Source organism: Dreissena polymorpha, unplaced genomic scaffold (genome assembly GCF_020536995.1).
Source record: "Dreissena polymorpha isolate Duluth1 unplaced genomic scaffold, UMN_Dpol_1.0 chrUn041, whole genome shotgun sequence".
Taxonomy (NCBI): Eukaryota; Metazoa; Mollusca; class Bivalvia; order Myida; family Dreissenidae; genus Dreissena; species Dreissena polymorpha.
The window spans coordinates 4005-27121 of NW_026273355.1; the positions used below are offsets into that span (position 1 = coordinate 4005).

General features: G+C 33.5%; 2 protein-coding genes across 2 annotated transcripts; both read left to right on the forward strand.

Annotated features, from left to right (window-relative positions):
• Positions 1-12813: 12813 nt before the first annotated feature.
• On the forward strand, positions 12814-14014 carry LOC127863808 (nephrin-like). Its single transcript, XM_052403463.1, has 2 exons — positions 12814-13090; positions 13905-14014. Exons 1-2 carry the CDS (start codon positions 12859-12861, stop codon positions 14012-14014), a joined length of 342 nt encoding a protein of 113 aa, XP_052259423.1. The 5' UTR covers positions 12814-12858.
• A 1896-nt stretch (positions 14015-15910) lies between these two features.
• LOC127863812 (immunoglobulin superfamily DCC subclass member 4-like) lies at positions 15911-19884 on the forward strand. Its single transcript, XM_052403472.1, has 6 exons — positions 15911-16068; positions 16339-16608; positions 17780-17917; positions 18046-18210; positions 18947-19069; positions 19734-19884. Exons 1-6 carry the CDS (start codon positions 15963-15965, stop codon positions 19796-19798), a joined length of 867 nt encoding a protein of 288 aa, XP_052259432.1. The 5' UTR covers positions 15911-15962; the 3' UTR covers positions 19799-19884.
• The last annotated feature ends 3233 nt before the right edge of the window (positions 19885-23117 follow it).

The window sequence follows — 23117 nt, forward strand, 5'->3', positions numbered from 1 at the left end:
GTTATATGTTGACAATAAATATTCTGCCTTGCCTGTTCTAATGAACGTTTAACAACAGGCAGAGCATGTTTTATATGTTGACAATAGAAAACCGTTGCATTTACCGTGTTGTCATGCGCATATAACAACAAGCAGAGCATGTTGTATAAGTTGATAATAGCGTACCATGCCCAGGACTGTTGTAATGAACATATAACAACAGGCAAAGCATGTTCTATATGTTAACAATGGAATACCCTGTCTTGACTGTTGTAATGAACATATAACAACAGGCGTAGCATGGTCTATATGGCAGCAATAAAATACCCTGCCTTGACTGCTGTCATGAATATATAACAACAATAAGATAATGTTCTGTATGTAAACAATATAATACTATGCATGGCCTGTTGTTATGAACGCATAACAACAGGCGGAGCATGTTTTATATGTTGACAATAGGAAACCGTGCCTTTACCGTTGTCATGAACATATAACAACAGGTAGAGTATGTTGTATAAGTTGATAATAGCGTACCATGCATAGACTGTTGTAATAAACATATAACAACAGGCAGAGCATGTTGTATAAGTTGATAATAGCGTACCATGCCCAGACTGTTGTTATAAACATATAACAACAGGCAGAGCATGTTGTATATGTTAACAATGGAATACCATGTCTTGACTGTTGTAATGAACATATAACAACAGGCGTAGCATGGTCTATATGGCAGCAATAGAATACCCTGCCTTGAACGCTGTCATGAATATATAACAACAGTAAGAGAATGTTCTACATGTAAACAATATAATACTGTGCATGGCCTGTTGTTATGAACGCATAACAACAGGCGGAGCATGTTTTATATGTTGACAATAGGAAACCGTGCCTTTACCGTTGTCATGAACATATAACAACAGGCAGAGCATGTTGTATAAGTTGATAATAGCTTTCCATGCCTAGATAGTTGTTATGAACATATAACAACAGGCAGAGCATGTTCTATATGTTAACAATGGAATACCATGTCTTGACTGTTGCCATGAACATATTACAACATTAAGAGCATGTTCTATATGTAAACAATATAAAACTATGCATTGACTATTGTTATGACCGCATAACAACAGGCGGAGCATGTTCCATATGTTGATGATAGATTACCATGCCTTTGCTGTTGTAATAAACATGTAACAACAGGAAAAGCATGTTCTATATGTTGACAAAATAATATTCTGCTTTGCCTGTTCTCATGAACGTTTAACAACAGGCAGAGCATGTTTTATATGTTGACAATAGGAAACCGTGCCTTTACCCGTGTTGTCATGACCATATATCAACAGGCAGAGCATGTTGTATAAGTTGATAATAGCGTACCATGCCTAGGACTGTTATAATGAACATATAACAACAGGCAGAGCATGTTCTATATATTAACAATGGAATACCATGTCTTGACTGTTGTAATGAACATATAACAACAGGCGTAGCATGGTCTATATGGCAGCAATAGAATACCCTGCCTTGACTGCTGTCATGAATATATAACAACAGTAAGAGAATTTTCTATATGTTAATAATATAATACAATGCATGGCCTGTTGATATGAACGCATAACAACGAGCGGAGCATGTTTTATATGTTGACAATAGGAAACCGTGCCTTTACCGTGTTGTCATGAACATATAACAACAGGCAGAGCATGTTGTATAAGTTGATAATAGCGTACCATGCCTAGTCTGTTGTAATGAACATATAACAACAGGCATAGCATGTTCAATATGTTAACAATGGAATGTCATGTCTTGACTGTTGTCATGAACATATTACAACATTAAGAGCATGTTCTATATGTAAACAATATAAAACTATGCATCGACTATTGTTATGAACGCATAACAACAGGCGGAGCATGTTCTATATGTTGATGATAGATTACCATGCCTTTGCTGTTGTTATAAACATGTAACAACAGGAAAAGCATGTTCTATATGTTGCCAAGATAATATTTTGCATTGCCTGTTCTCATGAACGTTTAACAACAGGCAGAGCATGTTGTATTAGTTGATAATAGCGTACCATGCCTACAGTAGACTGTTGTTATGAACATATAACAACAGGCAGAGCATGTTCAATATGTTAACAATGGAATGCCATGTCTTGACTGTTGTCATGAACATATTACAACATTAAGAGCATGTTTTATATGTAAACAATATAATACTATGCATTGACTATTGTTATGATAAGGAGAAAGATAACATTTTGCGGCTTGTTCAAAAAATGATGGTCGAAGGGAATTTCTTATTTGAACTATTTTGGGTATAATACGTCACGTGAGAAACTATATTGTTGTTAAGGTATACCGTGTTACATACCTGTTCAAAATACTTCTACATATGTATCCCCAGTATTTAAAAGATATCTTTATTTTTATGATTTCGCATTTACCGAAAATTGCGAATATCGACCTAAGCGACCTTAAAACAGCATATACTTCAAAGTCTAAAGTTAGTTGGAAGTGAATTTTAGCACCGTTAAACGTTCATACATCAAAACGTTATTATATGGACTTTTTGAAATACACCATATCGTCCAATGTTTTCTGAAGGACCGAATTTGCGGCAAAAGGAACTTGTCCCGCCACATTATTATAACGCCCATGGGATTTTAAGTTAACATAAATTTTGTAAATTTGACAATATTTGTGGTGTTGCTGTGCATATAAACGAAATTTTTCTTAGTATAATGACGAATTGCTTTGTTACTCCATCTAGTTTTGGTTAGTTTAGCAAATAACACGTATAAGCGTTTGTTCAAAAACATAATTTGCTTATAAATTAGTTGTAAAACCTTTACTTTTAAGGTACCATCACAGCAAACATTAAAATGTCTCGTGGATGGAGGAAAACAGTTGAGCACGTGCCTGTCTCCCTTCAGCATAAACCATTTCAGCTGGTGCAGCATATGAAGGAGGTTGAGACTAAAGCGTTATCAATCACAGCTGATTATATCACGCATCTGGAAGAGATATCATTCATTGTCAGATCAGGTGCGAAAGTATACCCGATTTGTCTCGGAACGGAAGCGACAATGCCATCATGTGAGTGCAGACCCTTCCGGAAGACCCATATGCCCTGTAAGCATTTTGCAGCAATATTTCGTCATTTTGATGAAGTGTCTTTTTCTTCGCTGTACGATCTCTACACTGTAAACCCTATTTTCAACCTGGACGGTGACCTCTTCAACAAATCTGATAACACTCTTCCGTGTTTCCTAAATGAAGAAATCTCCATGGAAGGACTAGGAGAGGTAGAAAAAACTGATATTAAGCTACACTGCGAACCTCCATCCTCTTCGCTATTAACAGGAATAGAGGCAAGTTCAAAAAAAGTTCGAGAACTGCTAAGAACAATTCACAATCTCAGTTTCCTGATCCAATCAAAAGAATGTATTGAGGGTGTAAGAGAAACATTGAGTAGCGTAGTGGAACAGATGACAGAAGCATGTCCAAAGAGTGGTGGACTTTTGTTGGAGAAAACTGAAAGTAAGAGGACTTGTAAGACTGAACTTCCGAAGCGCAAAAGACGCAAACAGGGTGTCGCCAAGACAGGTACGATCATGTAGAACAAAGATTTGCTCTTTTATGCATATTTTAACAAAATTAGTGTTACCGTCTCTTTACATATGCGGGCTTATCAAATGTCAGAAGTCACTCCTCAAACACAAATCTATTTCTGTATTGAACAAATATGCACTACAGCAAAAGTTAAATTATTATATTATTCGATATAGCGACTGAGTAAGCAATTCCTGTGGTAGGTGCTCAAATTTTCATTATATTGTACGTTTATATATACAGTTTTCTCGATGAAACATGAATATTTTCCAAATTCATTTCAGAAACGCCGTTTGTCGATGATGAAAGTTCAAAGGAGAACCCGTCCGAATATGCTATACCAGGTATGCTCCGAAAGGTAAAATATAATCAAGAGCTAATTTTCACCTATCGAATGTTTTGAATTAAAGGAAGAAAACATTACAGGATTAAAATTCAGAAGACGCATACACCAGTTTAAATGAAGTAGGTAATGTGCCGAGGTATTCTGCTCTGTCTTATGTTATGTATTTTCAAATTATAACATTTGACTTTCCTGTGTACTAGTCTATGTTAAACTATTGAATCAAAATATGTTTTGTTCTTTGATGAAAAATATGAGACCCCAGGGCAGAGCTATGAATTGTTGCGTATTATTGATACACGAATTGCACTCAGATCATGTTAGTAACCAAAATACATTATGATAACATTTGTAAAAGGTATTTATATTTCTGTGACTGTTTATGAAGTTAGAAAAATTGCGCCAATAATTAAATAAAATAGCTGTTTACATAAAATTGAACTTAAACCATTTGTAAGTTCCATTTATTTTAAATGTAAATATTACGCATATATTTGATATTTTTGTTTTGCATGGTTGTCTGAAAAACACCAGGAATGTTATAACGAGAAACCCTTCGGGATTCACGTACTTTTAACAGCTGTAAAAATATCTTCATACAATCTTTAACACACAATTTCAAATATATTTCTTAACTTTTAAAGAATTCTTTAATTATTTTTACAGCTAAAAAGAGAGGTAAGCGAGCGAAACTGTCTTTGAGTACTAGAGGAAAGAAAAGCCCGGCGACTGAAATCACATAGAACGGTATTGCTTATGAGTTCAATATAAGCCTACTATATATGATCATATAAACATCTTTTTAATTTAATTTGACGAACGTCTTACTTATTAAATTTAAGAAGCTGCTATAATACTTATGCGTCTCTAAAATTGTCAGAAAAAAAAGTACCTAAAAATTACACAGAAAAGAGCCAGTGTTTTAATGTAAACAAAAATCCAAGGACTCCATTAACTTAACTATACCAAAATCAAGTAAAATAATGCAGTATATGAACTATCGACTCGCTGAGCTGAAATTCTGCCACTTATTCTGATGTATGGTATATTCCATTTGATCTTGAAGTAAAGGAGTCATGGTTCAGGTCGCATTATTTTTCGAGTACCCCGCGTAATGGCCATATAATTTCCGGAACTTAAGTATGTAAGCTTATTAGTTTGGTATTGATTTGGTAAGCAAGACACGCAATTAAAGCAATAACAAATATTCCAATATGTTAACATTAAAGCTAAAACGACACAACATTCATTCTTAGTCTGCCGTTATTGATTTGACACGCAGAAAAGGGTGAAATAAAGTCGTTGTTTAACAAGTTTGGAAAATGCGATCAGGCTTAAAAAAAAACGCCTCAAAATGAACTGTGAATTGAAACTACATACTTTTCCGTTATTGATAATGCTTTCATTTATTTGTTTCAGAGCCAGGAAAATGTGAACGGGACAGAACAGGCAAAAAAGTGAAATGGGATGATAACTTTAAGATTGAAAATGAATTTAACTTTGATATCGACTTTCAGAAAGGTACTTTCATTTAATGTCCTTACATTTTCCGTATCCTTAACCTCTCTCTCTTTTTTTCTCCCTCTCTCTCTTCGAGGTTGCTTCAATCTAGAATAAGTCTCGAGAGCGACTGTTGTATTTCGAAATTGTTTCAAAATGTAAAATCAATAAATTATTACAAATATAAGGTCAATGTTTTGACAAACGCCGATGCTGTATTTATGCAGCCAAGAACGCGGTAGAAAAAAATATGGGCTTTGCCAGATGGCACTGACTACATAGCGGGAAAGGTCCATAACGTAAACATAACATACAATGACATTCGATCGTTGGATATTGGTGAATGGCTGATATATCAGGTAGTTTGGTTGTACCATTTAATATATTTGTGAATAAGAGGCTTACCACATATTATGATCGGGCATGTTCATAGCGATAACGAAAATGAGTCCCGTACTTCAAAAGGAAGTATGTTTGTACTTGCAAAAATGCCATGAGAGTGGTTTTTAGCTCGGCTGTTTTCGGAGCAAACCCGAGGTATTGTCATAGCCAGCTCGTCGTGTCGTCCGCCGTCCGCGTCGTGCTAAAACCTTAACATTTTGTTAAGGATTTGAACATAAGCTCTAAAATCAAAGTGATTTAACCTTCAACTTTGAAACTTCATATGTAGCTGCATCTTGATGCGTTCTACATGCCACACCCATTTTTGGATTACCAGGTCAAAGATCAAGGTCACTGTTACATCTTTAAAAAAATCTGACAAGCTTTCTTTTATTCAAAACTGCAACCGCAGCCGAGCGTCGCAGCCGTTATGCAGTGCCCCTATTTTTTATGCTGTAAAGACTATATTGGTACCAGGGTTTTAATAACATTACTCTGCAAGTACTGTATATGGTGTTTTTATCAATATTATAACACATTACTGACTATCCTCTTTAAAGATAAACAATAAAGATAATCATGGCATAACTTTCCAGGTCATAGACGGTTATTTGGCCCATCTAACCCAAGCTGCGATCGACAAGGGTCAAATAAAGATCAAGCATGAACTTTGTTCAACTATGACTAGCATCATGAATGATTCCCATAAGCCGAAAAATAATAACGTAAATATATCTTTCATTTTAGCGAACTATCATAAATAAAGTTAATTAATTCGTAATACAGTGCAAAAAGATACGTTATTGTTACTTTGGATGAAATCAACATAATTTTTTTCGCTTTTGTCTGTATAGTGTGTATATGTTATAATGCTCGTGGATTTTCGCCAGAAATTCCTGATTTACTTACAACAAATTTAATTGTATTAATGCATCTGTTTATATTCGCAGTGTTTCCGGAGGCTTACAGTTTTTGAACTGTCCGTCTGTCATATTGTTCGAATCTAAATATCAATGTCAATGGCAAAGTTATGATGCATGAAAAACGCTATTTTAGTGTGTTGCAATTAATGAACAATAATGCATGCTTTGAGTTCAGATGAGTACTGATATAATCACGAGAGTCGCTATACTTGAGTGATTTCTTTTATACAGCATCCAAAACGACAAAGGAAACATGACAACATACATGTATTTCTAGGAAATTCATGGAAGTAGCGTTGAACTGAACGCATTCAGCCGAGCAAACTTTTTGTTCACATCATTTGGTATTTATATGGCATTATTCAACGACAAACGCCAAACAGTTTAATTTCGCAATTTATTATCTTAAAGGCTTGGAATAATACTGTCAAGGCTGGGATCAATTGTATTATACAGGTCCCCCGAGAACGGCGGGAAATTTAAGTACATAATGTCTATCCCCCGTGAAAAGCGGGAAGTGTGTTCGTGGAAACTATGCCTATACAGCACTTCTAATTGTTATCCTAAAATGGTGTTTTCAAGGCCAGAGTAAAAGCCAGAGATAAAACTTCACTGAATGTAAAATAACTCTGGAAAACTGTTACCGAAAACAACCAATATTAACAAAAGATTACTGATCAAAGTCTAGCAAATTCGCTAACACTGGTACAGTCAATAACACTGGTACAGTCAATTACGCAGAGACCTGTCGTCGGGGGTCGAACTAAGTAGACCATTGGACAGACTGACGGTGTGCCGTACGCTGTTATAAGTCCCAGCCATGACGATGTGGGTTTCTAATGGAGCTCGTAATTCTCGACAACACTGGAATATAACAAAAATCTGGCAAGCATCGTGTCACAATAAAAAATTAAGTGAGAGGGTGGGTGGTAAATGTAAACTTGTAAACCAGAGCGCGACCTACCCTGTGATGCGAGGAGCTAGTAAAAGAACGACAATTTGCATGGGCAGTGGTTTTATACTTAGTGGACGAGTCTATGTGTTAGAGTAGACTGGGTAGGATGGGTTATAAAATTGGGGTTCGGGTTTCGGCGATCCCTTAGGAAAATAACGTTTACGTCGAATAAGACAGTTTATTCTTGAGCGAATAAACATTATTATTCAACGACAAACGCCAAACAGTTTAACTACGCAATTTATTATCTTAAAGGTTTGGCATAATAATGTCAAGGCTGGATCAATTGTATTATACAGGTTCCCCCGAGAACGGCGGTAAATTTAAGTACATAATGTCTATCCCCCGTGACAATCGGGAAGTGTGTTCGTGGAAACTATGCCAAAAAGGACCACGGCCGCAGGAAGTGGGCTTTCCGCAACACAGCGGCCACAAACACACGCCAGCCTTGACAAGCAATAACGATGAATTAAACTCGGGTTTGGAAAAACGAAACTTTGCTCAAATAAAAGGCTAGATTGCTCCGGACAGTGTTCAACAAGTGATTCAACAATTGCATGGTATTTGATATAGCAACCTTCCGCATCTAGGAATAGTAACGCTTTTCAGGAATTCTTTATTTGTTTTCTTATTTATTTATTTACTTATGTTTGCTATCAGCATAGCGCCAGTTTATGCGCGGAAAGATTAAGGAGTAAACTTGGATCGCGTCAGATAAAAGCTATTGTAGATAGACCACCATTTATCGATAATCATGGGAAATGTGCAACACTGATCGGGGTTCGATTTCGTTATGACCGTACGTGGTGGTCAAAAGTACAGCATGTTAATATGTTGATTAAAGGGCAATTGCGAATTATAGGATTATTCTTTGTGTTCCAGGCGCATTCCGTCTTTTAAAACCCCACGTGATGTTGATCCCTAAATATTGCAAGCCTAGATCAGAACCGTCTGCCACGTCTACTGCCCTATGATAGGCATCCCATATCATCGATTATCCGATTATTCATACGTTCCTTACGTGACATTTTAATACCCGATTAATATACAGGTTCAGACCACCAGGAACTCGGCCGTTAATTTAAAACCTTACAACAAAATGACACGTAATATAGCTTTTAAATGTTACAAGTAAATACCACGGCAACTTAAGTTATGAAACATAACGGAACAGTAAGTCATATATATGTTACGGTTGTATGTACGTGTTTTTTCAAGTAACGTGTACATCAATCGATAAAAATAAACATTTTAAGTCGGGCTTTCCAACGTAGACCGTTTGGTTACTATACACCCCTTTTTAAATATTTGATGAACAAGTATATGTTAACAACACGGCACTGCTAGCCAACTATATAGCATTAAGTAACGACCTTTATTCTTCCGGGAGCAAGTCCCAGTTCAGTAGAGATTTATGAATAATCTATTGATTTGTTTAATACATTAAATTTATCACAATCTTTTTCACCATAAGCCAAATGGCGATCGTTTTACCACAACTTGAAAGCTGGAATTGCGTATCTTCCAAGAATCGGATATTAATTTATTTACAGACAAAGATGATCAACGGGCATTTTACCATAAGGCAACTGGCAAACCTGTATTCTCCGTAATTTCGGAAATATAGAAGCCCATTTATCGCTTCATTTACCAACCATGTACGATTATATATAACCACCACAAAGTTCTTCCGGGATTAAGTCGCGGTTAAAGACCCGGGAAACGGCGTTTTCTACCAAGAACTTCTTCATATTTATATTTTATTTAATATTTACTTATAGCCCAAAGTGATCATCGGACTTTTCACCATAAGCCAATTTGGGCGATCGTTTCAACACCATAATTTTGAAAATGAATAAGCACATTTTGTGCACCATCAACCAACCATGTACCATTATATATAACCACCACAAAGTTCTTCCGGGATTAAGTCCCGGTTCCGGTAGAGACCCGGGAACGGCGTTATTTACCAAGAACTTGATATTTATTTAATATTTACTTATAGCCAAAAGTGATCACCGAGCTTTTCACCATAAGCCAATCTGGGCAATCGTTTCAACACCATAATTTTGAAAATACATAAGCACATTTTAGTGCACCACCAACCAAACATGTACCATTATATAAAACCACCACAGTATTCTTCCGAAATTAAGTTCCGGTTCCAGTAGAGACCCGGGAACGGCGTTACCTACATAGAACTTGATATTTATTTAATATTTACTTAAAGCCAAAAGTGATCACCGAGCTTTTCACCATAAGCCAATTTGGGCGATCGTTTCAACACCATAATTTTGAAAATACATAAAACACATTTTAGTGCACCACCAACCAACCATATACCATGGTATATATAAACCACCTTGTTTTTCTTTTTGGGATTAAGTCCCGGTTTTAGTAGAGGCACTGGAACTGCTTATTTACCAACAACCTGATATTTGTTTATTTATAGCCAACGTTGATCATCATAAGCCTATTGGCAATCGTTTAATCACAATAATTTAAAAAAACAGAGGCGCTTTTAGCGTACCATCAACCAAACATATACCGAAGCTATTCCAATATAACCAGATTGTTTGATCTCACAGGACTAAGCCCCATTCTATTATTTACTAAGAATCACATGTGTGTGCGTGTCTTTTAAACATAAGCCCATCGGTTATCATTCAAGCAAGTTCAAAAATTCACGAAGACGTACATTTAGGGCACCACAAACGAATGTTTATGAATTTGTATTACCGCAGTTTATTGTATATATGCATTATTATGTTATTGATGTGTTATATTTTGTTATTAGTATCATTATTATATGTATTTGTTATTATTATTAATTTTGTTACATGGATTATGTTACAAGTGCTGCAAGATACGAACCAACGCACATCAATTAATATAGTATGAAGATACAATTGATTGCTGGGATTTTTGAATTAAGGCTGCGATTATATTTTTTGTTTGTTGATTTTGTCTTTACGTTGCAATAGGGACCCGGGAAATGCGTTTTTTTCTAAGGTATACTAAGCAATTTTGCTTTACAAATCGTATTGAGTATATTAACTTTAATCAATAAGACTCCAACATGCATTAAAATGGCTAGAAATGACATAGTTTTTTACGATATATATATATATATATATATATATATATATATATATATATATATATATATATATATATATATATATATATATATCTTCGCGAACGGGGATTTTAATGTAAGAAAACAACTTTGTTATGGATTGTACATTATATACTGATGTAAGAAAAGCTTATTTAAAACTATGTTATTACGTTCGACCAAATATGTTAAAGTTTATAGGTTTATTGACCTCTCAAAATAGTAATATTGTTAAAAATTTAGCTATGTTTATTTTTAAAGCATGGGAAATAAGATATACTTATAATACATATTACGATTAGGGTAGGATTGTTGGTATATATGTATGCACAGCCTCTCGATGTATATTGTCTTCTCTAAAATACTCGATACTTTGTTTTACAATGTGCCGATTTATTTTTGATGTTTATAATTTGAATGACCTGTGACTTTGTTTGTATGTATCTTGTATGTGACATTTTATGTATACTCATGGGCTTATTGCCTACTGCATTATCAAATAAACTTAACTAAAACCCTGTTATTTAAAAATGATTCCAAAACGCATTGTTTTGTCTTTGTTAATTTAAATTAAGGCATCTTTTTCAAAAACACGAAATGCTGTGATGATTCCATTCGTCATAATTCCATATCAACTCAACTGTATAGTAAAGTACCATTTATTTGGGTGTTATTTCTAATGGTGTAGATTTTTACTGACAATTAGTGACTATGCAGGCTTTAACATCCAAAGATGTCCGCACAGAAAGTTGTTCACAAAATGTTGGCAAAATAACTTTTTCTTTATATAAATATTAAAGAGTCAAAAAACAATGTATGCATTACATTCAAACACGCAATATAACACACATGACTAAAATCCTTATTAAATAAACGTTTATGGGAAATAATCAATCATAGTCGGTAACAAAATAAAGATTTGTAACAATTTGCATCGTTAATGTTTAAAGAAAAAACGTGTATGTCGAACAGTTTTAAAAACGCGTCCTGCGTGGTGCAGTAATATTGCGTTATATTTTCCTTAAATGGTAAACTTTTCGAATCTCACAGAATGGCGAACTTATTATTCAACTTTGTCTTGCTTTGATAATAATTTTCAGCTATCTAAAATATTGCAGTTTTGTATAAAAAATACATTTATGGACATTTTTTTAATATCCTTAAATAAGTTTACAAGTCATTTTGAATTTTAAATCGCTACAATTTGCGTTCTCACCGACTCTATCACATTCTTTTAGCGATTGCAAACTTAAACGATCATTTAACTATGTATTTTCTCTATCTTTCTAAATATGCTTCCTCTTGTCGAATAGTTGGCGGAACAAAAAAAAACGTACACAAGTCAAATACAATTTTTTTCAATGCTATTTATGTTTGCTAATTAAATTCTAACACAAGCGCTTTCCAATGTTCGTAATGTACAAGATCAAATAAAACTTGATCAATGTCCGTAAAATATTCTGATTATCAAGATTTATGCGGCGGCATAACGGCCCTGCGACAACAAGTAATCGTGATCAATCTGGTCGGTTGTCTAACGTGTACTGACTTTCCTACTGAAGTAAATATATTAATAGACATTGAAACACTCAACGGTTACGTGTGCAATTTCCGACGGGAATGTGTGCTTAAGGTAACGACGTCATATGACGTATGCAATGGACGTATATGGACGTTAGCCTGTCATTTACCTGAAATTATACAACAATTAATGGGCTATATTTGCTTACCCAAGACGTGACTCATTAGTGAAACACGCAATGGGCAATAACTTGGTGCATTCTCCTAGTCTAGTTTGACGTTCATTTATGATGTCCATGTGTATGTCCATTTAGGTAGACACGATATTGAACAAGATGCAAAACATACAGAAATTAATACTATCCTTAGTAGTCTATCTTTTGCACTATATGACATTTTTACGTATATAATACTTAATTGGTTTAACTTTGAAAAGAAACTACCTTATTATAAAACGTCATATACATTTTATAGGGCCTCCAAGGGCAGATCCACAATTCCCTGGTGTACGTACGATGAGCCGTCGGATAGGTCAGATTGCAAAGTTTGAGGCCCACATACTTGGCTGTCCTCAACCACTGTACACGTGGACACACGGAGATTCGTCTTATTACACGGACACAAGAAATGGATCTTACACAGCAAAAACGGTTTATGTTTCCTCATTCAAGGACTTTGGTGTATACGAGCTTGAAATTGAAAACAACGCTGGGATCTATCGAACTTATTTTACCTTATTGGCTGACGGTAGGTAATCATACAATCGCAACTTCTGTTATAACACTTTAGTAGGCAGTGATTAGACAATGCCACAGCTTTAATTGTATGGCATTTTAACGCCGCAAAAATGTGACGATATAACGCAAAGACAGGACCGTCTCAGCGGTGAAAAAGCACTCATGCAACTCATCGACGATACCTAATATTAATTCAAACGAGAGAGGCTGTGTTATTATTTCACCCTAAACATTGAAGGGGATTATCGCAATTGGACTGCCATTCTGCTCAACTTTTCGTCCGTCCGCTTATAGTTAGTAAAATCACTATAACAATGGAATAAAACGATACCTCTCACAGAAGCAAAACTATTTTCATGAGGAATTGTTGTTTTAGAAGTGGCTTGTTGGTGTTTAACCATAAATGCCCCAACAGTGTTATTTCCGAATAAAAATAAAGTCGAAGTTTATTTTTAAAATTATTGTCTCCTCGTAAACCAATTTGATAAACTTAATATAAAGCAGACCATAATCGTTCTACTGATCAGCTTTATTATAATTTTATTCGGAAAACCATGGTTTAGACTTGGTCAATCGTATCATAATCTTACTTATTCTCATCCTCTAGTTTTCATAAGAGTTTTTTTTTATGGATTCTGTACCTTTCTCATGCATGATGTATACTTAAAGCGTTGCGCGTCGACGACGTCACATAGCACACACATACAACTTTCATATATTTTACTTGGATTTGATTTTACTGGTCGATCACATTAATATATCATGAAATATTATTATTTTTTAAAATGGTTCTGGTGTTACAAGCATGATATCATATTTATCAGGGCCACCTGATCCGCCGAGTAATTTTACTGTTTATGGAGTGACCACTTCAGATGCCATGCTCAGCTGGAAAACTGGATATGACTACAACAAAACACAGACTTATAAGTGAAGTGAAGGTATAAATATTTTCACAATATGCGCGTTTGAAAACTTCATGACAGAATTGTGAGTAGTCGACTATGGGGACCATATAGCTTCTTTATTTACAAGGGTAATTCCATACGTCTTAAAATGATATCCGTATAATATTTTTGATATGTTAATAATCAAGACCAGATTTTATTGTTGCCTAGTCAGTGGAACACAATAGCGTGCAAAAGTCTAATAAGTTTTCATTGCGATTACTTTTTGCTGATTAATCTTAAACAAAAACGCTTTCCAATGTTCGTAATGACACGATCAAATTAAGGCCTCCCTCCGCAAGTGCTCATTGTTGATTGGCTGATCGGTTAATTTACCGATTAAATCAAGTGGTAGGAAATGCCCCAGATAACATTATCACGTTTGACATGTTTGACAAGGGTGTTTTGGTGGTTGATTAGCGTATAATCCGAGGCAAAATCCGAAATTGCACTTTGATAACTAATAATTTTGGCATCTATAATGTATACTCATCATTTTGGCATCTGTTACGTATAACAGCCTTAAGGGGAATGTTTGTTTGAACATACAACTCACATTGTTGGTCTGAAACGCAATAACATATGCGCATTAAGGTATGCATATTTGCACTCTTTTAGCTTATCATTTTGGCATCTATTACGTACACCGTACTTATCATTTTGGCATCTGTTACATGTCAAATTGTTGGTCTGAAACACAAGAACATATGCGCATTAAGGTTTGCATATTTGCGTTTTCTGTTTAATGTTTTACGAAATAGTTTAATCAAAATCCTATTATTTTATTTATACAATTATATTCTTCATAATTAAACATCTATTAATAATTACCAATATTCAAGTATTCCATATACTAGTATATAATTATGACTGTTTGGATAAACGATATACTAGTAATGTTCTAAAATTGAATTGTTTTATGTATACAATGATGCCCCCAAAAAGTCGTTACGTTACACAATTTCATTTAATATGAACACACCAACAAACCTAAAAAATCTTCTTACCGACCGAGTGACCCCAATACACCCCCTGTCAAAACTCATTTGCAAGGGTGTCATAAACATTTTTTTCTTTTTTCATGTTGGGAATATGACATTAATGTTATTATGGCAGTTATCTAAAGACCTCTATAACGTACACTTTTTCTGAAAATTGGCAGTTATGTTTGAACAAAAATTAAGAAAGTTCAAAACCGACAGAGATAAAGAAGGATAAAGAAGGACGGCCCTGGAAATTATAGAAGAATAAGGACACATGAAAGCCTATACATCAAATATGTTAACTTCAACATAGTATTAATTATATGAAAACTCATCTTGAAGAAATAGTAATCTTTACCTCAATGGCAGCAAGAAGCATTAAATCAATATAGCAGTGCGAAAAATAGAAGACCACATCACGACAAAACATAAAATATATGTTTACAAAACCGTGAGAGGTTCAGACACGTTTTGAACAGCTTTTATAAGAGAAAACAAAAAAATAACAACGCCGATAAAATGCAATTGATATAAGTTATAAAAACATTTAGTGTGTATGATGGTCTTTCTTCTTTGTTGTTTACAGTTATATCATGTAATTTGGCGTGATTACGTTTATCTTGCTAGGAATTCTCTCAACTGAGGCGCGTATCGAAATGGCGGCGGTTTTTAAAACGTCATCGCCTCTATCAGCCGTACGTCATGTCAAGTCCAGTCATAAAGTTTACTTATTATAAAGATTAGTTAATCTCGTTAGTATAGCTTCAATGATGAGGAATACACAGTTATGCAATATATATCTTAGTTCAAGATTTTTATTTTATTTTCAAAGTGTGAATATATTCATTGAATGTATTTATGATCGACATGCTTAACAAACGTTTTTCATCTAACAGTATTTCGCAAATGGACAGACCATACTAGCGGTCATGGCGATGATGGTTTGAGCTTTATGATTACCATCTGGAAATCAGAGTCTCCCTACAATCTGACCATCATCTCCGAAAATGCTGATGGGATTTCTGCACCTTCCGATTTCTTAGTCTTTTATTCGTATGGTATGCGTTGGAATGATTTGCAATTTCTTGTTTTATTTGGTTGTGGATTAGTTGTTTTGAAAAACGTTATATTGATTTAAAAACTACTTCCAAAAGTGTTTTTTCCTGTTGGCTACGTGAATTGAATGTTGAATATCTTTTAAATAAGATCTACTTTCTTCGCATACACCTTTATCCCAAAATTGCTAACTGTTGATTTAATTGTTTCTGTGTGAATTTCTTTATTTCTCCGTAATAAGTGGGTTACCGCATTCGTTTTCTATATTTTAGGCGTACCTCAAGAAGACCCGAACCAAAACGTTAATCTTATATTAGAAAGTCGCTTGTATGAAAGGATCTCTCTTAAGATGCACGCCACTGGGTATCCATCCCCAATGTATGAGTGGTATCACTTCGGCCAGAGACTGAAAAGCTATAATCAGAATTATTCGAGCGAGGTCACAATTGAGTCCATGCAGTTAAAAGACTTTGGATATTACAAACTGATAATGACCAACACAGCAGGCACAAGCACATATAACTACTTCATCGCTGCGTATGGTAAGCCAACATTCACTTAGATAAAAATACCTTGTCAATGGGAACCTAAGATTAGCTCTGTTCGTAAATATCTGCAGCTATATTAAAATAATAGGGTTAATCGTTTTATTTGAAGGGACATTGTTTGAATCCTTTAAATGATTGAACATTCTAGATTTTAACATAGGATCTGTAGAATTCAATAATTATAATAAAATATAATTTAATAATGAAAAAGTGTGTCCCCTTTGGCGTAAAAAGATACCATGGAACCAATCGGCCTTTCCCACTGACATATATAAGGCCACCTAATATTTGAAATATATGATCAACATTTTGTAACACAATTTCACGAATATAAAATACAACTACATTGTATTTCAATCGTTTCTCGTTTGTAACGCTTTATAATTTTATCAATTTCAAATAATAATTATTGATCAACGAAACTGTATTTTAAGTATGACTTATTTCGCCTAATGTTGTAAAAGGTTCTTTGCTTTTCTAAATCTGTTACACAAAGTTGGGAAAATATCATTTCAACAAATTTTGGACAAGTCCCTTTAACACTTATTTCATTTGTGTTTGTTTTTTAAGGCGTCGATATTATAATATAAATGATTTATTAATCTATATGAAATAACACAAATTGATTATGGGTTATATAAAATTTGTTTTTTAATAATAATTATATACATTTAATACGCAATGTTATAATGTAATAACAAGGTGTTATATTTTTCCGTCAATTAATGATATTTCCTTCGCATGTGTGGTTTACACATTAAATATCAAGAATTGATCAAAACATTAATCTCAAGTCCCTTATAGTTTTGCACGAATTTCCTGTTTATGTCTGTAAGGGATTCGAATAATAAATACAGATCATTTTTGCATGATTCAATCGTATGTGCTAAATCAGTTGTTGAATTTGTGATCATGTTTTAAAAATTTGATCATATTCTCTGAATTAACCATTAGCTATAAAGGAACTAAAGAAAAAGCGCTATCTGAATATTTTTAAGTTTTCTTTGTGTCACTAAACATTCATATCAAAGTGGAAACTAACACGTGTGAGATGAGAAATGTTTAGGAACTTCATATTTTTACGTTTGGGCGTTGTAAGTGAAAGCATAAGTTTTTTATCCTAATTTTGGTAAGCAATTACCAACCGTTTTTAATAACATTTCAGGGCCACCAGATGCAGCATCTGACATTGAAGTCTTCAATATAACCGATACTTCAGTAACGTTGGACTTTAGACCTGGATTTAATTACAATAAAAAACAGTTTTTCAAAATACATATAGAAACTTCTAGAAAGGAGACGGGTATGCTGAATTGTTATTATTATTATTTTAAAAATAATTTAATTTATCGTATTGTGCATATTTAAAATACATTAACAACACCAAATAAAGTATTCCAGCATACTTTCAGATTGTTAATTATTGTTTAGACATTGACATGCTATTAAATGACACCACGAATGGGATAGCAGACAGTAGACAGAATTATACTGTTAGTCGATTAGAACCTGGAACGGATTACAAACTAACTATTATCGCCTACAACAAAGAAGGGTATGCTGATCCGTCCTCAACGGTTTATTTTCGCACTGAAGGTATCTACTTTAATTATAGTGATAATTTTGAACGCATTCACAGATAAAATAGATTGTGTTAAATAGTTATTTATTGTCAAAGGACGTAGTTGGGCTTTATTTTAACATGCTTGTTTGAAGGTTAAACGCATTCTTATTTACATGTTATTATTTGGTTACACCTTAAATAAATTTGGTTTAAATTTTACGCTTGTAAGTTCTGAAAATCTACCAGTAATTTCATAAATGTTAAGGTTATTTGTTCATATGCAGTATCTGGAGTTGTTTTTGCCGTAAATTAGTTATAACTGAAATGTCCTTCGCGGTACTCGAATCGCGATGTTAAAAACCATTTACTTTAGTTTGATTTAATGGTTTCTAGCAACGGATGTCCGGAAATGAAATTGATTGCTCAGTTTCTCCAACGTGGTAATTTCAAATCGATAAACAAAGGGTTAAATAGCTGAAGACGATTTTTTTTACATAGTAATGATTAAACAAAGGAGTTTTAAATGTTTGTTAAGTGTCAACAATGTTATATTAACCAGCTCTATTGAACGGTGCTTTGTATTTCGCGAATTTGAAACAATATGTTTTATTTGTGTCATTTCCCAATCGGTAATTAAGCATCATTTAATAAAAGACGATCGTATCGTATCTTCTAGTGATCTATTTGAACATTATTTTTTTCAAACTTACGGATGTTTTTCCGATTATAATTTTAACAATTATTGTGCAATCCACTATGCAACTTAAGGATCAGCAAAGACTGGTTCCATAGCTGTCAACAATCTCATTACGATTATCGCCTGCGTGAGTACAGGATTGGCCATCATCTCGGTGTTAACAGTGCTGGCCATAAGGAAGCGGAAACGATCTGGTATTTTTTTTTCGAAAAATATCTAAACATATGACCAAAACGCTATATAAATAAGAGGAATATAATCACACTCAAGTGCCGTTTAACCTCGCGTGTAAAACATTAGACATCACATTCACAAGTAAAATCATTCAAAATCTGAAAGGATATTTAGTTTCTATGTATATTTTCTTCCTTTATACCAATCAGTGCTTTTATGCGTAACTTTATTCGTATATGGTTTATTCTCAAATATGAAAAATAAAATAGAACATAAAGACTTGAAATTACATTAAAAAACGATAATATTGGAATGGCCCATCATCACGTGTTGTGTAACGGCGACAGGGTTTTACACGAGATATGCTCGAAACCAGCCGAATCCTTAACAGAGGTTTAAAACATTCTTATTGAAACTATGAATATGGTGTTACGGTCGGTTGAATATTTGTGCTTGCACTGTAGTAAAAAAGGAAAGTTAAACATGTATGCAAGATATATAATTTGCGTGTTATTTATTTAATAAGAAAAATGAAACTGATACATTCCACACACAGCTTTTTATTAATATTTTCTCGAACATATGTTAACTGTATCATAGAGCGATTGGTAAAATATGGAAAAAGATGACACTTAAATTGAAAAACATTATAAATGTTCTAAATACTGCTTTCCTTCTTTGTAGATGCAGAAGTCGTTCATCTAAGTGCTGGTGAAGTAGCTGACTGTACAAACAGTAAAGGTATATAAAATACATAAAATATGTAAGAACATAGAGAATGTAAGGTAAGATTCTTTATGTACTACACGTGTAAGCTTTCCTGAGACGAGTCGGAGAAATTCACTTAGTACACAAAACACTTACCTTATATTCTTTTTATCATATCATATTTTCCTTACTGTTGTAAAAAAAGTTGTGCTGTTAAAAATTACAGAGCTATCACCAATTATAAATATATGAATATATTATTATACACTTTCTTAATTTTCGAACAATACTTGATCTTATTTTATACAATATACACTGTTCGGATATGTTTGTCAATAAAAGAAAAGTGATAAATAATAATAACCCACAAAAAGCGACCGGAAATAATCATAATTGATGAAAACAAATTAAGATATATTTCACCTAATGAATCTTCGTTAAAAAGTCGTGTTATTATAAAGGTAAGAATTCGATTACATTTCGTCCAAATTATTTTAAAATTTGACACTAAATTATGAAAGACTGTTAACACATCTTATGTTTTATAGGTCCTATTTAAATTCCAGGAACGAAAGGTATGATTTCTGTTATGTCTTCGGTGTCAATTAACATGATTGTGTAATGGAGACTATCCTAGAACGCATCGGAATTCTATGAGGGAATATCCTTTGATATTCCCTTTTTTCGTTGCAAAATGAAGAAAAACAGGTGTTTTTTTCTCACTTTTATTGCATACAAATTTAACCTTGAATCAAAATGCATGAACAGGAATTATCAAACTTGTATATTTACTAAAAAAGTGCGTAAATTTACGAACATTTTTAATGCAAAAAGAACACATTTGACATCAACTAAAAAATTATTCGTAAATTTACGAACATTTTAAGGGAGAAAAATCAGTAGTTTTTTTCATTGCTTGTCACCATGTGGCATAAATTTATGAACTTCTTTTTTTTAAAGAAATATATGATTAACAAAACCATTATTCGTAAATTCACGCACTATTAAAAATGCTCAGAAATACTTGGTGAATTCATAGATTCTTACCAAAACTAGACTTTTAACAAAACCATACTTCGTAAATTTACGCACTATTTAACATTTTCATTGGTAAATTCATAAATAAAACCATACTTCGTAAATTTACGCACTATAAAAAATTTTCAGACATTATTGGTAAATTCATATTCTTAGCAATACCATACTTCGTAAATTTACGAACTAGTAAAACTTTTCAGAAATACTTCATCAATTCATATATTCTCAACCAAATCTTACTTCGTAAATTTACGCACTATTAACAATTTTCCGAAATATGAGGTCAATTCATATTTTCTTAACAAAACCATACTTCGTAAATTTACGCACTATTATATATTTTCAGAAATACTTTGTAAATTCATAGATTCTTAACCAAAAAATACTTCGTAAATTTACGCACTATTAAAAAAAAAACAGTCATAGATTCTTAACAAAACCATACTTCGTAAATTTACGCACTATTAAAAACTTTCAGAAATACTTGGTAAATTCAAGATTCTGAACAAAAACATACTTCGTAAATTTACGCACTATTAAAAACTTTCAGAAATACTTGGTGAATTCATAGATTCTTAACAAAACATACTTCGTAAATTTACGCACTATTAAAAAATTTCAGTATTTGGTGAATTCATAGATTCTTAACAAAAACATACTTCGTAAATTTACGCACTATTTAACATTTTCAGAAATACTTGGTAAATTCATATTCTTCTACATAAAACCATACTTCGTAAATTTACGCACTATTAAAACTTTTCAGACATAATTGGTAAATTCATATTCTTAATAATACCATACTTCGTAAATTTACGAACTTGTAAAACTTTTCAGAAATACTTTGTCAATTCATATATCCTTAACAAAACCATACTTCGTAAATTTACGCACTACTATTTTTTTTCTGAATTACTTCATCAATTCATATATTCTCAGGAAAACCTTACTTCGTAAATTTACGCACTATTAACAATTTTCAGAAATACCAGGTCAATTCTTCTTCAACTGGAAAGCGGGTACCGAGAAGTTCCGGAAGCACGACGAAAGCGAGTGCCACAAGGAGGCGGTCGAGCGACCGGTGACGCTTCCCGCCACGACGCGTGACGTGGGAGAGATGCTGTCAGCGGGGCACGCTAAGGAGAAGGCCGACAAACGGAAGCAGCTGCTGCAAATCCTACGCAGCATACGGTTCCTCGCATGCTCGAAATGTGGATACATTATTTACTAATTATGTCATATTGTATTGGTTGTTGTGTATTTTCATGTGGACGAATGTCAAACGAACCTCTTTATGTTCCCAGTACAGAAACTGGACCGCCCCCCCCCCCCCCACCAATGTTGGGAGGTTATCTACGCCCCTGATTTATAATGAATTGGCAATAAATAATGCTCTATTTTTTTATCTATAATGAATTGGCAATAAAAAGTGCTTGTCTTTTTATATATAGTGAATTGGCCATAAATCGTACTAAACTTTTTTCTGTTACAATGGATTGGCAATAAAGAGTACTCAATGTATTTTCTTTCTCAAATAAAGTGTACAGAAATCGGGACTATATAATGAGTTGACAACATATAGGGTTAGGGCTTTCACTGAAGAAACCAGTTTATTGCTTATTCGTTAAATGAATTGGTAAAAAATGCTAATGAATTGGATTTCTCTGATTAATTACCAATTTATTGACAATTTTGGTACAATTTGCTTAAGATTATTTTTTTACGGATAGTGTTTATTTCTCTCAAGTTACAATTCTCAACTCGTTTTTTTGTTTGAGTACAATTGCAAAAACACAACAACTCAGCTTTGATACAAATAATCAAGTATGATATAAACATTACTGTGTCCGATTATTTTAACAATTACGTTCCCAATTATATGAAAAATCCGAATTTATATAACGCGACCCTGTAAACTTATTTCCATTTTTAGTAAAATATATTTGATATTAATTATTATTTAATTGACAAATATTAAAGGCCACTAATAAAAAACAGTTATCAAAGGCAAATTAACATATTAAAAATAACAGTGACCAAATAACAACATGAACTCACCACAGAAAGATTAAACAACGATATTTATTCGCTAGTTTATCAAGAACAGAACAGAACAGAATATTTATTTGACTTAAGCATAACAAGCTTATCGTTAATCGTTCTATTCAGTTTATCAAGAACACTGTTTGTGTGGTATTCATGAATTAATTAAAGCGCATGAAATTGTAACGTAGCGGTTTTGCACAAATTGTTAAGATACTGTTTCTTCGAAATCACATCCTTGTATACCAAGAGTCTATGTCAAAGATATGTTCTGTTCTG

Coding starts and splice junctions, on each gene's coding strand:
- LOC127863812 (XM_052403472.1), top strand. CDS start 15,963: ATGATTACCATCTGGAAATCAGAGTCTCCCTACAATCTGACCATCATC. Junction 16,069..16,338: donor CTTAGTCTTTTATTCGTATG/GTATGCGTTGGA, acceptor TCTATATTTTAG/GCGTACCTCAAGAAGACCCG. Junction 19,070..19,733: donor AAGGAAGCGGAAACGATCTG/GTATTTTTTTTT, acceptor CCTTCTTTGTAG/ATGCAGAAGTCGTTCATCTA.
- LOC127863808 (XM_052403463.1), top strand. CDS start 12,859: ATGAGCCGTCGGATAGGTCAGATTGCAAAGTTTGAGGCCCACATACTT. Junction 13,091..13,904: donor TTTTACCTTATTGGCTGACG/GTAGGTAATCAT, acceptor CATATTTATCAG/GGCCACCTGATCCGCCGAGT.